This window comes from Charadrius vociferus, unplaced genomic scaffold (genome assembly GCF_000708025.1).
Source record: "Charadrius vociferus isolate BGI_N301 unplaced genomic scaffold, ASM70802v2 scaffold69, whole genome shotgun sequence".
Lineage (NCBI taxonomy): Eukaryota > Metazoa > Chordata > Aves > Charadriiformes > Charadriidae > Charadrius > Charadrius vociferus.
The window spans coordinates 475,162-500,969 of NW_009649937.1; the positions used below are offsets into that span (position 1 = coordinate 475,162).

Below are 25,808 nucleotides of genomic sequence, written 5' to 3' on the forward strand. Positions count from 1 at the left end.
TAGTTGAGCACTTGACCACAGCAAGAGCCACGCTGAGCCAGCCACAAGCCCTTTCTCACACATCATCCCATCCCCAGTAACACATCCCTGCCGCAGCCCTAGCACTGGGAGACTGGGGTGGGGGGTGGGGAGATTTGAAGGGGATGCTGCTGCTGCCTGAGGCCTTGTCCACCCATGGAGCCAGTCTTGTCTCTGAGCGACACCTTGTGCATCTCAGGAGATGGGACAAGGACATCCTTGGACATCTCAGGAGCAGTGGATGCTCTGTTGGACTTCCATATTTCTTCTTTTTTGATCTCTACCACCCAGAGAGAAGTGTCCCAGAGATCACTTGTTTTCTCTCCTTGTTTTCTTTTCCCTTAGATGCTCCATACTTCCCAAGGAAGGTCATGAGGGGTATTGCACCTCTATCAAAGGTGGGATGGTGCTGTCCCTAAACGTAGTACTCAGACCAGTACCAAATGCCTTGAAAAAAACTCAGAAAAGGGCATATTGGTAGCAGTACTTTGCTAGTATGCGCTTCTAACCTTCAGCAGTCTGTACCTTGAGGATTTTCTCAGACAGAAATGGTGTCTTTCCATTTGAGTCTTTGATGAATTATTGTTTCCCCCCATGAATTTCAACCCTTTCTTGCGCTTCTGTAATCTTTTAGCTTCCACTTATGAGGAACGGCTGAGGGACTTGGGTCTTGTCAGTCTAGAGAAAAGAAGGCTGAGGGGGGGATCTTATCAGTGCTTATAAATACTTAAAGGGAGGGTGCCAGGGGGATGGGAACACTCTTTTTTCAGTGGTGCCCGGTGACAGGACAAGAGGTAGTGGGCACAAACTTGAACATAGGAATTTCCATCTAAACATGAGGAGGAACTTCTTTCCTTTGAGGGTGGCAGAGCACTGGAACAGGCTGCCTAGAGAGGTTATGGAGTCTCTGACTCTGGAGAGATTCAAAACTCACCTGGATGCCATCCTGTGCAACCTGCTGTAGGTGACCCTGCTGTGGCAGGGGGGGTGGCTAGATGATCTCCAGAGGGGTCTTCCAACCCTGACCATTCTGTGATTCCACAGCAACTTGTAGCAGTAAGTTCCACTGTTTAAGTATGTATTGCAGGAAGAAACATCTCATCTTGTTTATTTTGAATGTGTGGCATGCATCCGGGTGTGCGCTACGGCACTTGGTGACTTTCAGTAAAGTTTACTGGTCCAGACTGGTGGCATTACTGATGGAAACAGTTTTCATCAGACAGTAGGAACCTGCTGGTGGAGCTATCCTCTTTAGGCCACAGAAGGCCTTTGTTAGGAAAACCTTCATAGAAGGTTTATAATGATATTTCCCGGATTTCCTCAAATTGTTTACTTAAAAAGATAGCTAATTAGTCAGGATACAAAGAGGTGGAAATTAGAGAATTGGAATTATAAATATATACACTTTAAAAAATAGAGTTATTTAAATTAGTGAAAGCTGGACTATTGTGACAGAAAGCAGCTTGCACTAGACAAATAAGCAGTGTAGCTGCAGATGAAATTAAAAAAATCCACTAGAGGGAATACTTTTAATCATTCACCTAATTGTGTTGCAAATTCAGTCTATCCTGTATATCATTGTGGACAGACATTGAAACAAAACGTTAAGCAGAAGGAATGGAGTGAGAACCAGTACTACAATGGCTGCTTTTACTTGAAGTGCTGTGTTAATCCTGGTTCAACCTGGGGCGGGAGAAAACCATAAAAGACGTATTCAAATATAGGAAAGATACACAAATTAAGAATGAAAATGATCAGAGATCTAGGAAAGCTGCAGAGGTACTGTAAAACTCTAGGCAGTTTATTGTGATAGACTGCTTAGTGTATACAGGAGAATGAGAATGTAACAGCTTCAAACCTAGCAAAAAGATAATACTGAATGTGTTTCTGGGAATTAATGGGAACTAATGAATAATGTGTTGAAATAATTGCTGTGGAATTGGCAGAAATGTAAAAGATACATTTGCATAAGCAGGGAGAGAATCTACTGGCAGGTAGCAGTTCCTTTAAATAAATACAGGAAACCTTGGAGAACTAGAAAATAATTAACCTGTTTTATTAGCATAGATATATTTGCACCTTTTCTGAATTGTGTGTGCTGGTCACTGTCAGAGGAGGGACAGTAGACCTTGATTTTACCTACTGTGGGCACTGCCACTGCTCATCAGCTTGTGAAAGTTCACATAAGCCCTAAATTGTGAAGGTAGAAATAAAGGAAGAAATAAAGCTGAAGGACAACATTTGTGCTTGAGAAGGATCACTGGAGGTCCAAAGAGAGCACAAAGATGGGGAGGTCTCTGGTCACGTCCCCAGTGAGAGCTGGATGCTGTCAGCTCACACAGTGCCGCTGCTCCTGCTACCTTTGGTACCACCACACAGGTCCTCACCAGCATTCATCTGGGGTGGTCTCTGTGGCCTGCCAAGGTCTTCCTTTGGATCCAGACAGACCTGAACCTCATCAGCTTCAGAGTGTTTTGAAACATGGCTGGTCAGGGGGGTACCGCTACAACATTGCTGCAAGATATATATTAACCAAAATCATTCTGCATGTGTCGAAAAGAAGTGAATTCACTGTCACTTCATCAGAGAAAGGAACAACGTACCCAAAATAGCTTTGAACTCACATGCCTTGACGAGCAAACTGTCAGCTATTTTAGGTCTTTCCTTTTTTGAATTACCCACCCTTGAATAATGATTTAATGCAGGAGCGGTGGTAGAGAAACCGTGTGTCAGATGCTAGGGCATTCACTGGGAAGGTGAGACATGAGTTCAATTTCTGTTCCAATTAATATTTATTTATATGAAAGGGAATAGAATCAGAAAAAGAAGTGAAAGATCCTTATCCAGGCCAGTCAGTGGCCTGAGCTTGATGCAAAGACAGCTTCACGTCCTTGGTTTTGAGATGGGGACAGCAAACACATTATTTTAGGCCATTAAGTCTTTTTCCTGGCACTGCAGTGGTTTGTTCATAGCCTGCCTTATTCCCATCTCTTCCATACTCTTAGTGACTCTTAACTATGTTAATGTAATAGAACACCTGGGAGAAAAGGATGATTCTTCTAATTTATCAGGTGAGTATTCTTATAACAGACCAAAACCTTAGTAACTGAATCTGTAGACATTTAATAATGTTTATTCCTCACCACACACCTGTTGTAATGCAGCTTGGGTATCAAATAGAATAAAACAACCTTTAATATATCTGTTTCCTGGCAGTGATTTTTTCCCCCTCTCCCCTACAGTTCCTCCTGTATTGTTCGCATCTCTAGCAGTTGTTTTGTCTTGCTTAAGTTCTGCTTCATCCTTCTTATCAGTCCTCCCCAGTGTCTGGCTTCATGTTAATTCAAGCGTTTTTAGGTTTCATTGCCAGCAGCTTAGTTCCGTGCTGTTTGAGATGCAGCCCCATCCCATCCTTCTGTGCCAGCTTACATCTTCCCAGAGGGACTCACCAAGTTATCACTTGAGGGTAGTGAGATACTGAACAGGTTGCCTAGAGAGGTTGTGGATGCCCCATCCGTGGAGGTGTTCAAGGCCAGGTTGGATGGGGCTTTGAGCAATCTTATCTAGTGGAAGATGTCCTTACCCATGGCAGGGGGGTTGGATCTTTAAGGTCCCTTCCAATGCAAACCATTCTATGATTCTGTGATTATATGCCAACACCACAGTTTTCTCTGCTTTGTTTATTACATGAAAAAAAAAATCTTTTTGGAAGAAGTTAATGTATCCACCCTGTATACAAGCATCATACCCAATTGCTGTTCAAGTAGCCTTTTTGTCAGCAAGACTGGCGAGTAAGTTGACTATGGGTTTCTTCCCAGAAATGCCTGGAAGTTTCTGTTCCCACCTCTTGACAAGAACCTCCTCAAGCTAGCCCTGGTTTGCCCAGGGAATGGGTGATTGCATGCCTCTGTAGATCAGCCTTGATTTGACTGGGTAGGTTGAGGATCTATGTAGCAAGTTACCTGTGTTTGCTAATCCTGGAAGAAGCATTCCTCTGTATTCAGCCTTGGCAACCAGTCAGTTTTGGATCAGCATTTTGGAATCACCATTTCTGGTTGTTGTGGTTTAGGCCAAGTCAGCTACTGGGGACCTGGGGGAGCCCAGACGGGACCGACAGATGCTCCCCTCTACCTCTCTTCAAAGAGGTTAATTTCAGTAGTTAGAAGAGGCCCAGCTAAGAAGCGAAGTTACTGAACAAAGTTGGTCCTGTTTTACCTCAAACCAGGACATTGGTATGTGTTAAATTTTGTGGTTTTGTGTAGCTCAGTGTTGGAGAAGACCCCTCCAGTTACCAGTTATCACACTCACTTTTTTTAGGGAGTATTGTTTATTACCTGGATGGCGAGCCATTCTGGCAGGTCTTGAAGCCTCTCTTTGTTCTTTTGGTGGATCAGGTCCATCCCTATTTGGAAAGGCTTGTTTCACTAGTTCTGCAATAGTATATTCCATCAATGTAGTTCAGCATGGTTTTACATTGCCTGGTAGCTTGTCAGCTGCCAGCCATGTTCTCCTGTCCAGCATGCCATGACGTAAGGTGGAGCAGAAAAAAATATATATTGCAGAAATGAGAGTATAAAACTTGCAGCTGGGAAGCAGTATCCATAATCATGCAGTGGGCCTATGGATAAAACACCGGAATGGGGACTCTGTTTCTTGTCCCTGCAGTGATCTGCCCATGTGGCTACAGGGATAATTAATACACAAAAGGCAGCCTTTTGTGTATTAAATTTCCATTTCTAAAATCAGGGTGATAATAAAACTGTTGCTCATTATTTTTCTTTTGTGTATTTACCTTAAAGTTTAGCTTTCTGCATTAGGTAAATACTAGCACGATTACATGCAGATTTTGTGCTGTGTGGTCATGGTGCTGTCAGATCACAGATTGTAACACAATTTGGGGTCCAGCAGCAAAAAGACCTTATTTGAAAATCAGTGCCTGACCAGACGTGTTTGTAGCCTCTGAGCAAAATTGTGTTCCTGAAAAATTTCTAAATCTGTTGATAAGAGTTTCTGAGTAGCAGTCCGTTCAAATGCATTAAGAAAATTTGTATTTGCAATGTCAAGAGTCTTCTGACTCTACAAGTTGTGCAATTGCAAATCATTGACCAACACTTGGTGCAAATGTGTCCTCAATCACCACTGGCCGCTGGTTGTCCTCTCCAGTCAGGTTCTGGAAAAAGCTGTTGATCTCTGAAATCATGACACATGAGCTTAAATTATTGCTTCCTTGGCTGTTAAAGCTTTTCCAGAAGGAAGTTAACATTAGGAGCTCCTCCACATTATTTCTAGGCTGTTGGTTCTCATGAACATTGTTAAGAAAATGGTGGTGAATCAGGCAGTCTTCAAACCCTTTTAAAATTTTCTTTCTTTTCTTTTGACCCTGGCAGTTTGTTTTTAGAACTTATTGTGTTCAAGAGTTTGTACTGTTTCAAGTGGGTAACCCCAAGCTCTGTATACTGCTGCCCATCAGCGCAGCTGATTTGCCTTGGGCACTCTAGAGAGGTCACAGTGGTGATCTTCCTGCATTACTAAGAGCCCCAAGACAGTTTGTAAGCAGAAGACTGTCAGACACAAGTGTCCTTTTGGGCTTGATGTAGTTGCTTACATGTGTGTTTAGCACCATATTGGATGCTCTTGGGTGTCTAAGACATCTGCATGGCGCTGTATCCTCCTGGTGTGTCAACCTGTGGGCCAGGTGGTTGCTCCAGAACATCTCAGATACTGCTGGGTGCCAACACACAGACAACCAGATCAAGCGTCCTTATGCCTGGCACCCCAAGATGGGGACCTGAGTTTCCTCCTGGGCTTGTCCGCTCCTCTTCTCCAGTTGCTGGTTTTGGTGCTGGTGGGAGATGACTGAGGACAGACTGCCCTGTCTCTTCTACCGGCCTGGGGACCACTCATCACCCCGTCCAACATGTAACTTGCCTTTCTCAGCCACTCCTTTGGGAACAACCAGCTCTGCTAGCAATACTGTTGCATAGATTGCCCTGGTTTTCAGTTTCTTTTCAGGTGAAAATTCAAGAACTTGATCTTGACTCATCTCCTGTAGCTGTTACAGTTCCAGCTGCCTTAAAAACAGCAGGTGAGATTAGCTGCAGTGTTGAACTGAAGCATCGTTTGAACAAGAGCAGGACTGGTATATTGAAGTTTTCCTTAAAATTAGAATTTAGCCCCCCTTACAGTCTGTCTGACGTTGCTTGCTAACCCTGCTGGGAAGATACAACAAGGCTGTCACTGTTATTGTTCAAGTTTTTCTGAAGGTGGAAGAGACAAATCCTTCCTTTGAGATAGTTTGTTTTGGGTTATACGTTTACATTTTCTGTTCCTAAATTTGTATATGTCTTATAAAAATGAGAGATAGAAAGTGTTTAACCAGTGTTTAAAACAGATTCATTCTTATTTATGTAATAGCTAGATAATTAATTCAACTGTTATAAAAGGTTTACGTGTCGGTTTGAGTCGTCTGGTTTTTGCACTTCTTGTCAGATCCAATGTTGAGAATACTGAAATGATGTGTTTTGAGGTTTGGGCAGAAAAGCATAGATTTATCTGTCTATCCAGTTGTTCTCCTAAGTCTCAAATGTTCATAACGATCGTGAGCATTAGGTATTTTGATGCTTGGTTTAGGGCTGTCAGACCTTGTTTTAATAGACGTGGAGCACACAGAGCTCTGCTTCCACTTATAAAGAGCTGCGAATGTTCAGTATGCCTGAAAATGGAACCCGGCTGCCTCCTTGACATCTTGCTGATGCCTCAATGTCCACGTGTTTAATTTATTGTCAAATCATTTGGAAGTGCAAATCTTTATAACCTAATTCTGCTGTAAATTTTAAATTATTTGTTTAATTTTCTAATGTGCATTCCTGTGTGATCCTACAGGTTTTAGCTGATGCTGTTGCACGCTTGGTTGTAGATAAATTCAGTGATTTGACAGAAAATTTCACATCTCCACATGCACGTAGAAAAGTCCTTGCTGGAATTGTCATGACAACAGGTAAAGAAAAAAAAAGTACGATTTTAACTGCTTGAATACGAAAGCTCTGTTTGCATTCTAGGAAACTATCGTTTTTTGGTCAACCAGTATTGAAGTATATTTTTACCATTTATTCTTCAAAGTGCACTAAATATAGCAATTAAATCTTGGCTAAAGATAATTACAGAAAAAGTAAACCTGCAAATACCTCTGCTTCCACAGAGTTCCTTTCTTCTGCCCAACTGAGATATCTGAGATAACTCATGGTCTACAAAATACACGTACCTTTTAAAATGAATTGTGTAACTTTTTGAAAGTAAATCTAAAATAAATTTCACCACATCAGTCACATAGATGACATTCTTGGGTTTTTGGCATATTATATAAGAAATTATGCTCGCTTTCCAAGTTTTTAAGGTTTTCCACTTTGTTGACTTATTCTTGCTATACTTTTTTCTTAGTGCTTTGCATCTTCATCATTTTAGTAAAAATATCCGAAGAGAGCAGATTATGTTTTAGCAGCTGATACTAGTGTGCATGTACAAACAGCAGTAATGTGGTTTTCTGAGTGCTGGCACGAGATCTGTGCTCTGCCAGATTACTCAAAACAGAGAAATTGTGCCCTAAGCTGATCTGCATCCACAGTGCTGCTGAATTTTTCTCTGGCTAAGATTTGTCTTGGTCTTCAAGCCATCTGAACCCTTGATGGGACATTCATTTTGGGCTTGTCATGAAAAGTCCCCAATTATTTGTATGAGTCAGACAGGTATTGGTGATAAATGTATAGCTATGTTTCTTCTAAGTGGTATTCATGCAGCAGGTGCCATGGGCATTTTTCTTGGTCCTTCAGACTGCGGAGTAGGTTCCTTTGGTGATTTGGGCAAGGCCAACCCTTTCCTCCTGTGGGGATGTTTGTAAGGGCCGCCTCCACAGATCAGACCTTTCATTGCCGAGGTCTGAGGGTGCTGGTTAGCATAGATGATCACTGCATGCTCTAGGGACAGGTGAATGTGACAGGGGGATAATGTGGCCCAAACTCTGTCACAAGACATCTGTGGTGGCTGACCCTGGCCAGCAGTCAAACACCCACCCAGCCTCTCACTTGCTGCTGTCTCCTGGGGCATGGGGAGAAGGTGGAAGGAGGGAAAGAAGACTCGTGGGTCTCTTCCTTTCCCTGAGCTCTTATTGCTGAGCACAACACTTATGGATATCCCTTGGTCACTGTGGCTCAGCTGTCCCAGCTGTGTCCCCTCCCAGTCTCTTGCCGACCACCAGCACACTGGCCTTTGGGATGTTTGGAGAGAAAGCCTTGACAGTCCTCAAGCACTGCTCAGCAACGGCCAAAACACTGGTGTTGTACCAGCACTGTGTTAGCCCCACATGCAAAGCACTGTGAGGAACGTGCTGTAGTTTTATTTAATATATTTTGTGGTATTTAACAAGTTTTTATTGTAATTCAAGTCTTGTGTCCACAATTCCCAGAAGAGCCACATGACCAAAGAATTAAGGCTTAATTAACATGTGAATACGTTTTGATTAACTGAAAAAATCGCTTTACACAGAATTAGAAACCATCTTTGCATAGATAAGTGTCTGGGGAACCCCTGGAATCAGATGACCCCATTGCACAGCCTTGTGTTGTATAGTGAAGCGGCTCCCTGCTTCTCTTCCATGGGCTTCTCCTTCAGCCTCATGGGCAGGAGGGAGCAGCTGGGCGCAGGTTTTTTAGGGCCGTATATTTCATCAGGAGTGAGACCTCAAACAGCCCACATCTCAATTACCTTTTTAATTACTCAGTTACCGATTCCCTGGCTAATTACTATCTATGCCCCTTAGATCAGCACTGCTGTCATGCAGCCAGGTGATTATGGGAGGATCCTCAACTCTAGGTGCTTGGGGTGCATTGAAAGTGTTTTTTCTGCTTTTTCGTACCGCAATAACTGTTCTATGGGAGACAGACAGCAGAAGGCATTTGGCAGGGCCTGGCTGCTTTCTATCTCTGCTGGTGAGGCCTCGAGAGCTTCAGAGGAATTAGCATGTCTTGTTGGAGCTTTTTCCTTTGAGTGTTTTGCTAGAGGGATGTAACATTTTGACCTGTCTTTCTGAATTCTTCATGCAGCTGACCCTTTTTTGTGTGTGTGATAAAGACACACATTTCTCTGCGTAGAAAATACCCAAAATATTTTTAATTCTATTGTATGGCATTATTTAATACCAAGAACTGCACTTCTAGAAGTGTTACACTGCTAATAAGCTTTACAGTAGTTTAAGCATTTAAACGTCTTCATTCCCTAGTCTTACCTTTCGTGTTGTTCCTTTAATATCCTTCCATAACATGTTGCTGTTCTAATAAATCAGTGCCTTTCAGATTTCTAAAGTTGCTGTGAATATCTGCATAGGTGGCCAGAAGGTACATGCTGGAAGCTAGCTGGCTCCCTGGGGCTCAGGATAAAAACACTGGGTTTACAGCTCAGGCTTTAATAACTCTTCCTGAAGCAGCAATTTTTCCCTGCAGGTTTTCAATTTCTAACTTGTGTGAACTCCAGCGTGAAGAACTCCCAAGAACCATAGACCATACTGGTACAGGAGCGGTATGGCTTAGTGAAGCTTTTGCTTTAAAGAAAGTATCAGAAGAATAAAGATTTTTTTTTTAAAGAAGAAGAAAAAAAGGAGCCTTGTTTGGGTTCTGCAGGAAGATCACTTGCTAGATTATTTGTGATTTTAATTGCATCTTCCTCATGAAATTTTGTTTTGCAGGTACGGATGTAAAAGATGCCCTGGTAATAAGTGTTTCTACAGGAACAAAATGTATCAACGGTGAATATATGAGTGATCGTGGTCTTGCATTAAACGATTGTCATGCAGAAATTATATCTCGACGGTGCCTGCTTAAATTTCTATATACACAACTTGAGCTTTATCTAAGGTGAGCTGGAGGGAAACGGAAGATGAGCTGATCACACAAAGCTGAAAAGGTGTCTGTGTAAAACGTCTTAATTATTTTAATGTGAAACACTTGTCCTGTTGCATTAGGATGTTTAATTGAGAACTCGGGCCCTTTGCGCTAAAGTTTGACTTTAACAGAACATGTATTCAGTTAGGTGTCAGTCATGAGAGGGGAGGACAGAAAAAAATAATTGGGAATCATTTTGTAAACTCTAAACATGTAAATCTAAATAATCTCAAGTGGGCTAAAGGGTGGTGATATTTCATTTGCTGGTAAGTGCCTGAAAGCTCTTGACTTCATCTGGGGATGTCAAGGGCTCTCTGTTTCTTGTCTTGGTGGTCTTTTGCTATTTTTAATAACTGTTAGATTTGAACTGTAAAATTTCCAGACATCCTGTGTTTGTTTTTAATGCCTGTTAAGACTGCCCAGGTTATGGTTGTTTATGTGTTAATGTCAGTTTTGACTGTAGCTTTATTCTCTGTTTCAGCAATAAAGAAGATCAACAAAAATCCATTTTTATCAAATCGGAGCGAGGAGGGTTTAAGCTGAAGGAGAATGTGCAGTTTCATCTCTATATCAGCACATCTCCTTGTGGCGATGCTAGGATTTTCTCACCGCACGAAGCAGCACAAGAGGGTATGACAGCACCCTACTCAAGCAAAGGAATTTAAAGTATTCTTTGAGCATATACAAGTGGCACAGTTAAAATTTAGGTGTCGTCTTTCCTTTTAGTGTAGATGGGTGTTAGACAAAGATCACTCAAAAAAAAATCTGAGCTGTTCCTCTTGTATGGTAGTTAAGTATAGAGTGACCCACCACGTGGTATTGAAGAGGCTGAATACTAGCCAAGATAAGCCAGTGGGTCAGCTTCTGTACAGTATTTGTACAGAACTAACATTATTTCTTCTGTCTTTTAACAGTGGTTGTCTGCCTGCCCCTTTCTTGATCTGTCCACTAACTTCATTGTAATGCTGTAATGCTCAGAACAGAATGGGAGAGCTACCTGCTGTGTATGGCTTGGAAAACTTGGTTTAGTTGCAAGTGTGTTTTAGAAGACAGTATTTGTGAGACATGTTTGCTAATTTGCAAGAAGCAATAGAAATTGTAATGCAAGCCAGCAGTTATGCAGACAAATACCTGTAATCAGCTCTTCTTATTGTAATGCTATATGTAAAACACTGAGAATGCTTGTCAGCTGATTGTAAGCAATTTTTGTCATTTAGATCAAGGCGACAGGCATCCAAACCGCAAAGCAAGAGGACAGCTACGGACAAAAATAGAATCTGGGGAAGGGACCATCCCTGTGCGCTCTACTACCACTATCCAGACATGGGATGGCGTATTGCAAGGAGAAAGGCTACTCACCATGTCCTGCAGTGACAAGATAGCGAGGTGAGATATTGAATGGTTTGTTTCTCTGCTGTTGCTTTTTATTGCTGAACAAGAAAGGAGGGTTGTGTGATAACTGCAGTGAATGTGCAGGTGATTGATTGGCGTATTTCATTGCTTAGATGTAGCGTGGGAGTGGCTGTAATTCCAGCGATAAAGCTCTGATTCTTCACCTGCAATTGGTGTCAGACTTTCTGCTGGCTTTAGAGGCAAGGTGAAATCATCTATCATTCCAGCCACTTCAAGTCATGACAGATTTGTTTTGTATTTATATCACTGGGAAATAGCAGAGAATTGCCTTTTTTTCCCCCTAAAGTAGTATAGCATTAGCAAAACAGTGTAATAAATATATTGTGTTAGTTGCATTTGGATAACTTCCTCTGATGATATATGTCTTGCCCCATTATTGGAAATGTTCAAAGTCAGGTTGGATAGGGCTTTGAGCAACCTGAACCTAGTGAAGGGTGTCCCTGCTCACGGCAGGGAGGTCGGACTTGATGATCTTTAAAAGTCCCTTCAAATCCAACCCAGTCTGTGATTCTATGATACGAAAGATACATACATGTTCCATGGATAGATTTAGATTTCTATTATTTTATAAAGGGAAAAAGTGTTCTGACTAAAAAAAAAAATCTTAATTCATGGGCACTTTTATTTTTTAACTTTAAAATTATTTTAACTTCAGCTTAAATATTTTTACTGCAATTAAAAATTTTGTTTCCAATACTAGTGTTTTTATTTGTATTTTGTCTGATTCCTTCTTTGCTGCATGTTTTTACAAAGATTAAAAGATTTTTTTTCTCAAAATCTTAAAAGGACAAATGATTATGCCCTAAAAAAACGTAGCAGTGGTATCCTTTAACAAGTATCAGAAGTACGGGAGAATTGCAACGTAATTTTTTTTTAAAAGAGTCTGTGTGTTTGCAGCATCTGTGTTCTTGCAAAATAGACAAGAAGTTCCAAGTTTTTCAGCTGATGGTATTTTAGTTATTTTAATTAAAATAGCTCTGCTGTTTTGTCAAGTTACAGTTAGTCTGATTCAAAATTTATTAAGTGTATTAAGTTGGAACTATTCTTGTGAACTGCGTATGCCAACTGAAATATATGGGAGGAGTGTTATGTAATTGCTTTGTTCGTCCAGTCTTGTCTCAAGTAATCACCATCTCTACTGAAGGAAGACATTTTACTTTCATTTAAATCCCCCTAACATAAATGTATAGGGCCTTTCAGAAGCTAGGACAGTGGGATGTTGAAAGGTAATTCTACAAAATTGACATTACAATTTCTTTTATATTTTCAATAAAATTCACCAAATAAATTTACCAGCTTCATGCCAGGGACTTCTCCCAGTCACCTGACATGGTAATCGTGTTACATTCATTTGACTTCTATCACGTCATCATTGCTGTTAGTGCAAATAAAAAAAATGAAGACAGTTGTTGAGCTAGAACACATTTGACTATTTTGTTGATTTTGTGTGATACAGAACAGAATCCATCTCTCGCTTGCGTAGCTAGCTGTCACCTCTCCTTGGGGCTAATGGGAATAATTTTGTTTGTGCCAGTGAAGGAAGCAAATAGAACCCCTTGACACAGCACAAAGACTGTATGACGGGTAAGGAGGCCCAAATTTTCGTATTCTTTTTTTTCTTTTCTTTTTTTTACATTTCCCTGACACTTATGACCATGGTTTGTCCATTTACTTTTGAAAGAATGCATTGCTCTGTAGTGTCCGCCAGTCAGTCCTCCAGTATGCCTGAGCCTTGTGAATTCCCACTGAGCTTTTCCAGAGGTTCACAATCCCAGTCTGGAAAAGATATGGAAAAGGCATTCAGGATGCAAGATTGCACAGGCAGGAAAATTTGTATCTGAACAGCCTCGTCTGTGTGGGTTATATGTATAATCCAAGCTGTTATGTCCAGCCTCTGAGTGCTTTGTTGCAGTGTGCTGTCTATAACCCTCCTGAGCCAGGTAGGAACATCCAAGAAAAATTTTGAGGAACATGGAAAGGCCATGAGTGTAATCCCGTTTGGGTCAGAAGCATTAGAACAGGATTATCCTGGTGTGTTAGTGCCTGGTGGCTCTGCAATATGGTGTCAGGGAAGTATCTTGATCAGAGTAACTGTTTTGGGACATTAATATACGTGCATTTTTTTTAAATGTATTGTAACCTTGTTCCATGGTACTGTATTATGTATATTTTATGATCTTATATATCATTCTCCTTTGATGTGTTTTTCTGCCCACATTCACTTTAAGTTTTTTGGCTTCAAATAATTACTTAATTTCTCGTGAAACATTCCAGTTGTGGCTAATGTCTTGCTGAGAAGAGGAAATTTTTTTTTTCCATCCTGTGTTATTGCTAGGAAGGCTGTAGGAATTGAGAAATGCTTGAATATTAGGTCAAGTTCGTAAAGGGGAAGTCATTCTACTCTAAGGAAGGGAAAAATTATTTCTGATAATCTTTTGTGTGAAAGAACATCCTGTCCCATGCACTGGCCTCATTTTGTGCTTATTCAGAGTGGGAAGCCTGAATAGATGTTTGTAACTCAATCTTTCTCTTTATTTCCCCAAAGGCTTCATCATCTTGACCCCACCACCTAGTTTTCTGGGACTGATGAAGTTGCACAAACACATCTTAAAATCTTAGGCATGCTTACTGAAAGCTGCATGTTCTGCAGCTATGTCCGTGCCTACCCAGCTGTCTTCGAGTTTGAGAGTTATTTCTAAGTGGCAAGCTCCATGGTGGACCTGGTGTGACTTCTGAACAGCAATAGCAAGAGCAGTTCTTCTCACCAGTTTTTTACCCAAGTAACAGTGGCTGATGTGATGGCTGTGTGACACCTAGGTAAAAAAAATGGGGGAAAGTGGTAGGAAACCACTACCCAAGATGTAGCATCTAAATAACCAGATGTAGCATCATGTAACCTCTCAAACCAGTGACTTGAGTCTTGACCCAGGCTCACGGGTGTCCAGCAAATCCAGGCAACACTAGAAAAGCTGGGACATCTCAGAGCTGCATGGTTCCCAGCTACAAGGGAGAACAGATCCTCTTGTCTGTAATTGCAAATCTGACCTCAGAATAAATAAAAAGATGTTTGCAAGAAGTGCTAGTGTGAAAGACCGTGGAGTTGCACTTACTGATTTGTAGTATGGGTTGTTGACTGGGCCACTTGATATAAAAGAAGCTCTGACTCCACTTCATGTAAAGATGTTGCTGCCTGTTTATGCTGTGGCTCATAAAAGGCATGGGCTGGTCATAGAGATTCTCTCTTAAGGAACAAAGAGAAATCAGATTTAATATCAGAAAAGAAACCAGATTGTGGTTAGCTGAATGAAGTCAGCTCTGCCTATTTGTTCTGCCAGGTGATGAGAGTAAAGTCCAGCTAGATGGGTGTCCACAGCAGGCAGATAATGACCTGCCTAGTGCAGGTCTGAGTTGAAAGTTGAGCAGCAGAAGCATCCCTGCACATGGATGATGAACCACAGTGAACGTGGTTGCAGACAGACAAATGCTTGTCACCGAGCTACAGAGGTGAAGGCCCTCACAGGGCTCAGCAAGCGTCCCTGGGGATGCTGCTGGCCTCAAACTTAGCAGGCTAATCACAGCAGTCTTGGAAACCAGAAACATGCAGGAAAACCCATGGGCACAGCTACTGCAAACACAAGTGCTTTCTGTTCAGACCTAGCAGGAGCCCCTGGGTTTGTGGCTTCCAGCGTCTTCGTGGTAAGAAGCAAGATGCCCCACATCTTGGGGGCACAGTGGTCATGGAGAGCTCTTGGTTAACGACGCAATTCAAAAGACCTTGAAATCTTGTTGGCTTGGTAAGCCAAGCATGCCTTTGGGATTACTCCCTGAGACAGCTGCCGTCTGAGCTGCACGCCTCTGTCATGAAGGAGTGCAGGAGATGCATGTCAGGAGGCAAATTCTTTCTGGGGATAGTCTGACAACTGACACGTTGACATCTTCTTTCCCTTACCATCGGTTGCAAGTAAAAGCTTGTCATAAACAAAATGCCTACCAAATAATTTTCCTTTGCAAGGATATTGCACACCATTGTAGATACAGTGTGTAGTGACTCAGCTCTTCCATACTGCTATCTGCTTAAAATATAGTGATACTAAGATGTTTGATATTAACATCAAGCTTTATTGCTTACTGCTGTTAGACTCACCTCATTTCTATTTTTTCTCTAAAATACTGCAGAATTTCTATGCAGTTTGGGCTTGGAAAGCTTAGAGGAGAGTTTTTACCTAAAGCATGTATTTTCAACCTTTTTTTTTTGGCAAGAGGTGCACTAGCGCACTGTGAAAGGGTTGTGGCAGAGTTTATTTTTACTTACTTTTTCGGGTATCGAGAATTGCGAAATCACCTGTATGTCACGAAGAAATCGATAGACCTTTTAGAAATCCACTGCCTTGCCTCTGAGCATAGGGTAGTCTAAAGCAGAAATGTGACAATGTAGCAAGGAAGAGAGGAATGCTCTTGTTTTGGCTTTGATCTGTTGTTTCTGTGCCCTCTTTTTTTAATATAGTGTGATTGAGAACAGCAAAAACGTTGAGAAAGTGCATCCATCCTCCAGCTTGTTATCAATAGGATCTAAGTAGTGAATATAGAATAAGGAAATCAGTGAGTATGATAAATTCGTAGAATTCAGATATCCCCAATGTGGTGCTCGTCTATAAAACCTCAGGTGATCACACTACACACAGAGTATCCTCTGTAAATAATCAGGAGTTGAACACAATTCATGTGCACAAATTTACAAAGGCCATCATTGGGGTATAGTCTGTAAAGGTGGTGAGATGTAGTGATTTGAAAGAGCCTTTCTCTAGCTGCTCAGGCACAAGATTACTTCATAGACATGGTAGAGCACATGGCAAAATCTTGGTGACAGGGAAAATTTGATCTTTTGTAGCTAAGTGGGGATACAAGGCACCCCAAGCTATACTCCCAGGGAGACATCTCAGCAGAGTTTCTGCATTGAAGTAGTTTTTGGTTTGCACCTGAAATTTTTCAGACAGCTGAATCTTTAAGGCTAAACAAAAATACTCAATGTAAAGCAGAGTTTTTATATAAGAAAAAACTTCATCAAAAAAGATGATCTGCTGGCACAACTTTGATGGAAATTGCTCAACAAAATAATAAACCTGATACCAAATAAGAGAGCTGTATGTAACTATGCATTATTTCTTCCTCATAGCAAACACTGAATATATGACTATATGAAATAATCAGGAGTTTAGAGAGAAATAATAGGAGATTACTAAAAGAATACGTGTTATATGTCAGACCAGATGTAATTTGTTGCTTCTCACACAGTTTGCTCCATCTTGCATCATTTTACTCAGCAGAGTGGCCCCGCTGATATCAGTAAGATTCTGTGCAGGAAAAAGCATCATTTGTCCAGTGCCTATTTACTTTCTAAAAGCAAGCTAAATTTCAGATGGGTTTGGGAGTGTGCTTTTGATAGTGTATTGTCTGATAGAGAAAGTGTTTTAAGGAGACTCCCAGCACCCATGCCCAAGTGCTGCATCCCTCCTGTGTGCTGCATCTCTGTCTCTCGGCAGTGGTCCTGCAGTTTTTGTGAAGCTATGCTGTAAACTGAACTAGAGAACTGCCTCTTCAAAATATGACGCCAGGGGTTGGTTGGTTTGTTTGTTTTTTAAAAAAACACACTTGACTCATGTCACTGATCTGACTTTATGGAGAGAGCTGTACAAGCAATGAAATTAGCAGGCTGAGGAGGATCAAGGTGGTGATAGGCAGAGTCCTCTTCAGTCAGGCTTGGCACTGGGGAGATGATGGGGTGCAGCCTCACACTTTATAGCAGCAGCAGATTACATCATCATTTGACTGTCATCCTTCTTACGTTTTTAACTGTTTGGGGCTGCTCAGTGGCAGATAAAGTTATAGTTTCTTTTTCCTTGTGCCAGAAAAGCAGCAGTAGCTCACATGTGTAGTGATGGGAACAGGGAATTTCCTAATCCCAGTGCTCATAAGGGCCATTGGGGTGTGTTGGCTGGCCTGTCCGAGGAAAAAGGAGAGCTATGGTTTTGATTTGCAGCTTTTGTTTCCCTTCTCATGCTTAAGTACTTTTCTAATTATTGCTAGAAAAGCTTTAGAAAGTCTGTTGCCTTGTCAAACAGGGTAGGCTTAAGTATCACCTCAATGAGCCCTGGTAGAGAGTGAACTGAAGTGCTTGGTGACTCTGAATGATCTTCTGTCTCACAAAAGGCAGCACTGAAGCAAAAGGCCAGTTCAGGATCAGTAATTACGGCTTTGTTTGAACTTTCTGGCATCATGTCAGGTTGCCTTTCCTTGCTCGCTTGCAGAACTGCAGAGTTGGAGTTGAAGGAGTATTGCAGGCTACTGAACACACAGCTGGCATTTGGCTGCAGGTGTCCCTATCCACACCAGGTGCCCCAATTTCCCAGGCATTAGATGGCCGACTGGTTGATGGAGAGCTGTTCACCCCAACAACCATGGTCTTACTCAGCTGCTGAGTAAATAACCAGTAACTGTAATGAGATCTAGACCCCCAGCTCAAATTAAGGCAACTGTATGTAAGTGCAGGCAGTCTGGACCTAAATCCTGTGGCTCATGCTTTATATCAATATAAAAGCTTGTATTTTAACTGTCAGTTTTATTTTGAAGTTTTGTAAAGGTTGTGAAAGAAAATTCTTGTAGTAACTTAAAACTAGAACACTCACAGAATATGTAAAATACTGTCACAAGAGGCACTGGTTTTATGCTCAGCTAAGACAAGTCTTTCAGATTTTTCCAGTGAGTTTTACATTGGAGGTTGTATCCCTGCCTGCTGAGGTTTTCTTCCCCTTTGGCAAATCTCTTGTCTACGCGCTGTACTTTAGGCATTTTGGTATCGCCGTTGACATGATGTGGCATTCCTGCATTCTGCTTATGCTTGTGCTTTAGTGCTTTTCTCTGTTGCCATTTTCCTGCTTTAATGGTGAGAAAAGAAACTGCATGAGTCCAGTCTGCTCTGTGATCTACCTGGTAAGACAGGACCTGAGATCAGTTCATTTTACGTGGAAGCGCTGCATTTTTGCCCATGGCCAGTGCAGGAGAGATTTAAACTGCTGAATTTGAATTAACGGTGGGAGAGTTATCTTCTGTTATCACTGTTTTGAGCCATCAAATGCTCCTGAACAAATACTGAGCTGCAGCCAGGGTTGATGTCTGCTCTACTGCAGTGTGGAAAGGTTAATTTCTGTGTTATAAACTACATCCTTGGAAGGTTTGAATTTGCAAGCTAAATTAAAGTCCCTTCAGTTACTTAACCCTTTTCTGATACTATTTTTAATGTGAAGAAAAAATCCTTTGCTTAATTGTTTCACTGGAAAGGCAACACTGACTAATAAACTTTTCTGTAATAAATTTTGCTGTTTCTGCTCTGCACAGTTTATAGTGAAATGCAGAATTTGGCCCATTAACTTCAAAAGAAGTTGTGGTTTCAGTTAACTTTAGTACTAGATTGACAGGATTTGTTGGCATTTGTACTGACAATTCGTGCCTATAAACTGGAAGGATGAGGCAGTTTTACTTTTTCAGGAGCTAATGCTTGTGGCCTTTTGAAAACTGCTGTGTGGTATTGGTGTAGCTTCTTCTCAGTTTATATCTATAAAGGTTGGTTTTAGTGTACACACTAAAGGAAGTGAGAACTTACTGTTTGAGATAAAGAAGTACAGTATAAAAAAGGAACAACAAGAAAGTCTCTGTGCCATCCTTCCTTTAGACTCTGTTACAATCTGCAGAACTTCATTTGGGTTTCATGTTTATCTCTGCGCTACTGCCAGTTTCTGATACAAGTATATGTTTCTATAAATACGTATATGTTCTTTTATTATAACAATTGAAATTTAAAGCTAGTTTATAAACCTAACCACTATCCAACCCTGCCTAATCAATATTAAGAGCTTGAGGCTTTGGTTGTATGAATGGTTTCTGCAAACCTTGTCCTTGCAGCAAGCCAGCTGCTCCAAATCCAGTGCTCATGTATGACAGTGGTAAATGTGATGCAGCACACCCCAGCAAAACAGCAGGCATGTGGGCAGTCACAGAGTAGCTTATGTAGTACTAGTTCATACAGTTCAACTTGCAGAAGCTTGCTCAGGTGTTCATGCTCCTCTTAGTTTAATCAAATGAAGTTGAGCAAGACAAACTTCAGCTTTCGTTTTCTGTGCCAGAAAAGGTCACCAAGTGTGGGAAGAAGCAACAAAACACAAGCTCTGGAAATACTGAAGGCTGAAGCAAGGAAAAGGGTCTGGAAAAGGTTTTATTTAGGGAGCTAGGGCTTGCCAGAGGAGTGCTTTGGCCTTGTTTTGGATGTCAGTCACTCAAGTACTGTTCATGAAAAGTAAAATGTGATGTGCCTCACTGAAGGAAACTTGGATTTCGTATCTGTATGTTTTGGATACAATTGTAAGACCCCAGTTTGCGATGCTTAGTCTTGAATTCTTTGCATAGTATTATCTGTGTTTGTAGCAGTCCATATGATTCTCCATGCTTGATGTAGGTAAATACCGCAAATAACAAGAAAATACTATTGTGATTCATTCGGCACTTGAAATGCCTCTGTGTTTACAAAATTCTATTCATGTTAAGGTCCTTAAAAAGGCACCTAGGCCCTAGGAAGCAATAATTTTCACTTCATATCTTTACTCTGTCATTTCGTTGCTGATTGCATTTTCAGTGTTATACAAAATACACCTTATTCAATGTAAAATATGCCTTATCTTTTATTAGCACAGTATTTTTACTCATTCATTAGGGCCAGCCTTTTTAATGACAGGTGAGTAAACTAATGCACATTGCCTCCATTTTCATCCTTGGTAAAAGTATGCACACAAATTGTTTCCTTGGATTGCAATTTTTGTTTTATCCTTTTTAAAAACATTTTGTAAGTCGTGTAGCCAATGTGTAGTTCAGTTTTTGCAGTAGTGAAGCTGTTGTGCTATATAGTTTCTAGCCTGAATGGACGATGATATGTAGCTATGCTATCCCAGCGCGAGCTGCAAGAAACACTGTTAGCAACATCAGAGTTCCCTGTTTTCCTAGGGGAACCTTGCAACCCAGTTTAGGATGGGCCTTTCAATGAGGACTACCATTCTATATGAGCACAAGAGCTTGCATTGTGCTCATCTGTTTTATTTGAGCACTAAAAGAAACTTCCTGCTGGTTGTGTCTGTGTGTTGAGCTGTACTATTTTAATAGTGCTAAGCTGTTTGCAGGTGTACCTCAGAGAAAAGGACAGTGAAAATACTCTGCAGGGGACTTTGAGGTTTTAAAAAGTAATTTGTATGACTGTTATATCCAGATTGAGAGTCAGAGCTTGATCAAATGAACACAGCTACAAAAAAAAAACTTCAGTATTTTGCTCCTATGCATGCTATATCCCTGCCACCAGACCTGATCCAGTGTAGGTCACACTGGTGCAGACAGGGATTTATGTTTGGAGTCTATGAAGCAGCTAAAGTGAGCAAAGAGTATATGCACTCTTTGTGTATTTTCAGTTTTCAGATTCAATTTGCTCCCTACTCATGGATATTGCAAGCAACTACTTACGTCCTTTCTGGCAGCAGGATGTGGACACTTTGGCTAGGGTGACAAGGACAAGCTTTCACTTGCTGATGAAGTGCTGAGGTCTTGCAGACAGAATCCTTCTTGCGTTCTTGCCAGGTGTCTTTTGGAGGCATCAGCTACTGTTTCTGACTGAGGATCTCACAGTTTGGCTTTCCCCAGTCCATCTCTGGCATTAGGGTTCTGGAAAATGCATCACCAGACATGTTAGTGGGGAAGTAAAGTTACGGAGTCTGCTTCTGAAGTGGATGCTGACAGTAGACCTGTTGTTATACATCATCTTATTCAGGATTTCGTTGAGCATCCCATAAGCTGATCTAGGAAATTCTGGCAAGTGTCTTAGCTATGCTACCATAGTCATGTGCTGGTCAAGAGAAAGGGTTGAAAGTCTGGTCCATTGTGATTGACTGCTATTATATTTGGCAGATGTTACTTGTTCCATTAAAAAGAAAGTGTTTTTTTTGTTTTTTTTGTTTTTTTTTTCCCTCCTTCTTAGGTGGAACGTATTGGGTATTCAAGGAGCCTTACTTAGCCTCTTTGTGGAGCCAATTTACTTCTCTAGCATCATCTTGGGGAGTTTATATCATGGGGATCATCTATCCAGAGCCGTATACCAGAGGATAGCAGAGATAGAAGATCTACCACCTCTTTATACACTCAACAGACCTTTACTTAGTGGCAAGTATCTAATGGAGAAGGCCGTGCCGGTAACTAAGTCTGTTCCAGTAGCAATGTGATTTTGCAGTTCTCAGAACCTTGCAAATTATGTACTGTGAGTAAACTGCTTTCTGGTTACAACAGAGAAGTTATGGTCTGAACCTAATATAGATACCCAGTCAGAAATACCATAGCAAGGACCCTTCATGAGTTAAAAGGTGGAAAGAACTGGGGTATGAACCTTTAGATGTGGTTTCACATAATTGCTGTCTGGGGCATGCCCTAGTAATATGTGAGGCAAGTTGAAGGCCCAAGCTTAGTGAAACCTCTTTCCACTCATGAAATAGTGTGTTAGCTCTCACTGTCACTTCTCTTGCCATTGCAGATATTTGTTGAATGGCCACATCATTAATCAGTATGCCAAGATAGACACATTTGGTTCACAATTTCTAGATCAATAACCAACTAAAAATGGATGGAGAGAACATCTCAGCTGCCATCAGTTGTATTTTCTTTTTGCCATCAATTTCTGTTGGATGCAGCATTGGTTTTAATTAGCATGGCCCCCAAGTTGTTTGCATGGCACAACAATCCTAATATTTTAATTTCCACTTTGTAGTTTAATGCACAAATGCTGCATTCAGAGCCTGGTGGCACATTCGTTGGGAATATTTTTAATAGATAATTAAATATATCTGACAGACAGCAATATGGTAAGCCCCAGCTGGTGTAGTTAGCGATTGTCTTCTGCAGCTGCTGTTGAACATTTAAGTACCATTCTTTGGCGTTGCGCTGATCCTAGCCTCTAGTGAGGCTAAGAGGAATGGTGGTATTTGAATTAACTGGTCATAACTTCTAATTAGGCTGTGACTTTCAAACAAAAGTCCTGAAGTGTCTTAAATTTTAAAACTGCTAGTTACAGTAATGCTGTGAAAGCTTTAAAACTGAAACCCCTTATCCTCCCTTTCATTGTGTGCATTGCTTTGTTCTGTAGAGCTTGCCTTTTGGCATGCGTCTGTTTATTTTCCAGGAAAAAAAAAAGCGCTCAGTATTTTAAGGCATGTTTAAAGTTTGACATGAATTTTTACAATCGATTTAGGGAAGAAGCGGGAAAAAGAGCCTACTGAACAACCAGCATTTCTTTAGATTAGAAAGATAATTAATAAGGATTCCCTGAACTAGGACATATTAAAATGTTAACAAATGTATTTTTTCTTACTTTAGCAAGTAAGTAACAGTTACAGCACTCACAGTACCAAATATTAAATTATGTGGGCAGAGTGCCTGATGTATGGACTGTATCTGCCTGATTTTTGGGAATTTTTATCAGTTCTTCAAAACAGCAGGTTTGGGGTGGGGTAGGAGGAGTTGTTATCCTTTTAACACCATATAATAGTACCTTGTCTTCTTAAAAATCATCTTTCTGCAATATTGATATCACCTATTAGCCATGAAATAGCACCATCTATTTAAACAGTTCAGATGGGACTTACTGAGCAGTAGAGAGAGTTCAGAAATGTTCTCAGCTCTTGAGTTTTCATGAAAATCCATATCTCAGAAATGTTTGGGAAACTTGTTTGGGAGATTGGCCAGAGAATTTTGTTGATTGATTTCTTCTACTGGTTCAGTATTGAAAGCTACTCTTCTGACTTATACTGTTGGATTCAGCTGGGGCATTTGTGTAGCTACCTATCTGCTCTTTGATTCACACATTTTTAGTGTGTATTCTTGCCTGGAATAAGCAGTGCAGAAATACCTGTCCCCACTTCTACGTTCCTCCTCGTACCACACACAGAACTGTGATGGTAACTTATTTCTACCGGAGGGATGAACTAAAAGAGAAATAGCTGTCTTTCCCCACTGTCTCACCTGTTAAGCTGAGAAAGTACTTTAAAAACTGGTTTTTTTTTCTTCTCTCATAAAACAAGTTTTATCTCTGCAGGGACAATTGCATTAAGTCAAAGTTAGACTGAGTTGTTATCTACTGCTAAAAATTGTCTTTTCATCATCTTTCTTTCCTCATAGGAGATTTTCTACTTATACCTCCTTTTGCCAGCAAGATAAATGTGAACATGCATATCAGAGTAGCTAGTTTTCAGCTAGGGAATGTGGGAAATCCATATGTTGGTAGAAAACTCCCTCTCCATGCTGACTCTTGGAAGCCTTGGTTGCAGGACCCAGCCTTTCGGGATGCCTTGAGCACCACAGCACTGAGGGCACATGAGCTCTCACTGAGAATCGGGCAGCTCACTTAAAGAGAAGACAGGTTTGGGTCTTGTGACTTTCTAAAATAATCTGAAAAGGGATCGATTTCTCAATCAAGTAGAATGAGGGTGATTGTATAAATCAGCCAGTAACAAAGTGCTAGTCTGCAGGGTAATCTTCACAGACTCTTTTTGGAGCCATTGTGGGAGGTGAGCATGAAGGTGTTAACCCAGGGTGGAAGTAGGGTGGCAGAGCTCAGCAAATACTCCATTCAGAGAATCAGCTCTTGAAAATCCTTGGAAGCAGAAGTTATTAAATATAAGTGAGCCCAATACATATAAATGACAGGCTCTTATTCACTGGAGGCAACTAGTGTGAACCAAATTTCAGCAATCATCTGTCCTTATGGTTCCTGTTGCTGGTAGGTGTGCTCAGATGCCCCAGCCCCAAGGACCTGGCCTAATGGCATCCACTGGATCTATGACCACAAAGCAGATGACAGGCTGTGCCCTGATTTTCTCTCCTTTCTGTGATGACTACTCAGCTGTCTCCGAATCCTGCAGTAGTGCCTGCTTTTGTGGACAATGCCTTTTTTCTTAGTTGTGATTATAATATTTAACAGGTGAAGTCTTCCCTGTTTTGATGTCCAGTCAGTTGATAGTTTCTTATGATTTAGTTTCTCTAGAGCTTCCCGCCTTTTACCAGAGTATGGTCAGAAATTACATTATTGGTGGTTTTGACCCATTCCTTGTGGGGCTGCTGACAGGTATTTTTTCAGGTCTTGGGTGAAACATCCTGGAGCAGTGTCACATCTGCTGATTGTCTTGTCACCAGCATAAGAACTGTCTTAGGTAAGACCAAGATCTTAAAGTATGATCTGTCTAGCCCAGTACTCTTCGCCACAGGTGGTTAAGCAGTGAAAAGTAGAAGGAAACAGTAAGCCTCTGCAGATACCTCCAGAGAACTGCAGCAGTAGTCTGCCGATCAGGGACATCCAGAGTCAGGTATTCAGAGTCTTTGTGTTTAGAAATTCTTAATGGGTCTTTCATTCATGAACTCCTGGGGTTTTTTCTTGAACTGGTTTAAACTTTTTACCATCCGCAGCCTCCTTTAGTAGGAGGGCTGTAGGACCTGCAAAGATTTGTGCAATGGAATTTCCTTTCTGCTTATTTAATTAGATGCTCCTCAGTGCCATGTATGATATAGGCTATAAGCAGTTGTGTCATGGTGCTCAGTTTTCTATACCTCTGCGATATTCCTACATAAGTCCTGCTTTTTGCAAGCTGAAAAGTCTTAGTCTACTTATTGATCCTTGCATGGAGACCCTTCCACGTAAGGATTATCCCTTCCATTTTACAATCAAGTTTTTGAGCTAGTGAGACCAGAGCAGCACCTGATACTCAAGGCAGCAGTACTGATTTATGTGGTGGCATGATGATATTCTGTTCAGTTCCATGATCCTTCAGTAAAAATTTCAAACATTCATTTTGCTTCCTTTGATTGCTGTTGATCATTGACCTGACCTTTTGGTAGAACTGAATATTCCTGAAAGCTAATATCCAGCTCCAAGTCCAGTACTCCTTATGCAAAATTGCTTTGTTTTTTCCTCATATGTCTTACCTAATATCTGTGAAGAATTTCATCTGCCTTTTTATTGCCCAGTTACTCAATGTTGTGAGCTTTTTTTCTGCTACTCTGAAGTTATTTATTTACCTTCTTAAATAATGTAGTATCATCAACAATCTTATTTGCCTCATTTTTTTTCCACATACACATTTTCCAGGTCTGCACAGAGCTTGAGTTCCTGATACAGGCCAGGATGCTATTGGCCTTATTGGCCACCGGGGCACACTGCTGGCTCATACTCAGCCTGCAGCCTTCATGCTGCAGATGTCATGTTTATTGACTGGTAAATAAACATGGCACACCCTGGCACACCTCTGAACTCCTTAAAAAATGGAGTCGCATTAGCCACCTTTCATCCTGGAGAACTTGCATGGTTTTTGATGTGAGGTT

At 41.1% G+C, this 25,808-nt stretch overlaps 1 protein-coding gene across 1 annotated transcript in view; it reads left to right on the plus strand.

The window, feature by feature from the left end:
- Positions 1–25,808, plus strand: part of ADARB1 (adenosine deaminase, RNA-specific, B1) — a 58,598-nt gene that overhangs the window by 25,540 nt on the left and 7,250 nt on the right. Inside the window, exons 4-8 of the mRNA XM_009891391.1 lie at positions 6,901–7,015; positions 9,752–9,920; positions 10,429–10,577; positions 11,165–11,333; positions 21,427–21,608. Coding sequence (XP_009889693.1) covers positions 6,901–7,015; positions 9,752–9,920; positions 10,429–10,577; positions 11,165–11,333; positions 21,427–21,608 — 784 coding nt within the window. The remainder of the gene's footprint in view (positions 1–6,900; positions 7,016–9,751; positions 9,921–10,428; positions 10,578–11,164; positions 11,334–21,426; positions 21,609–25,808) is intronic.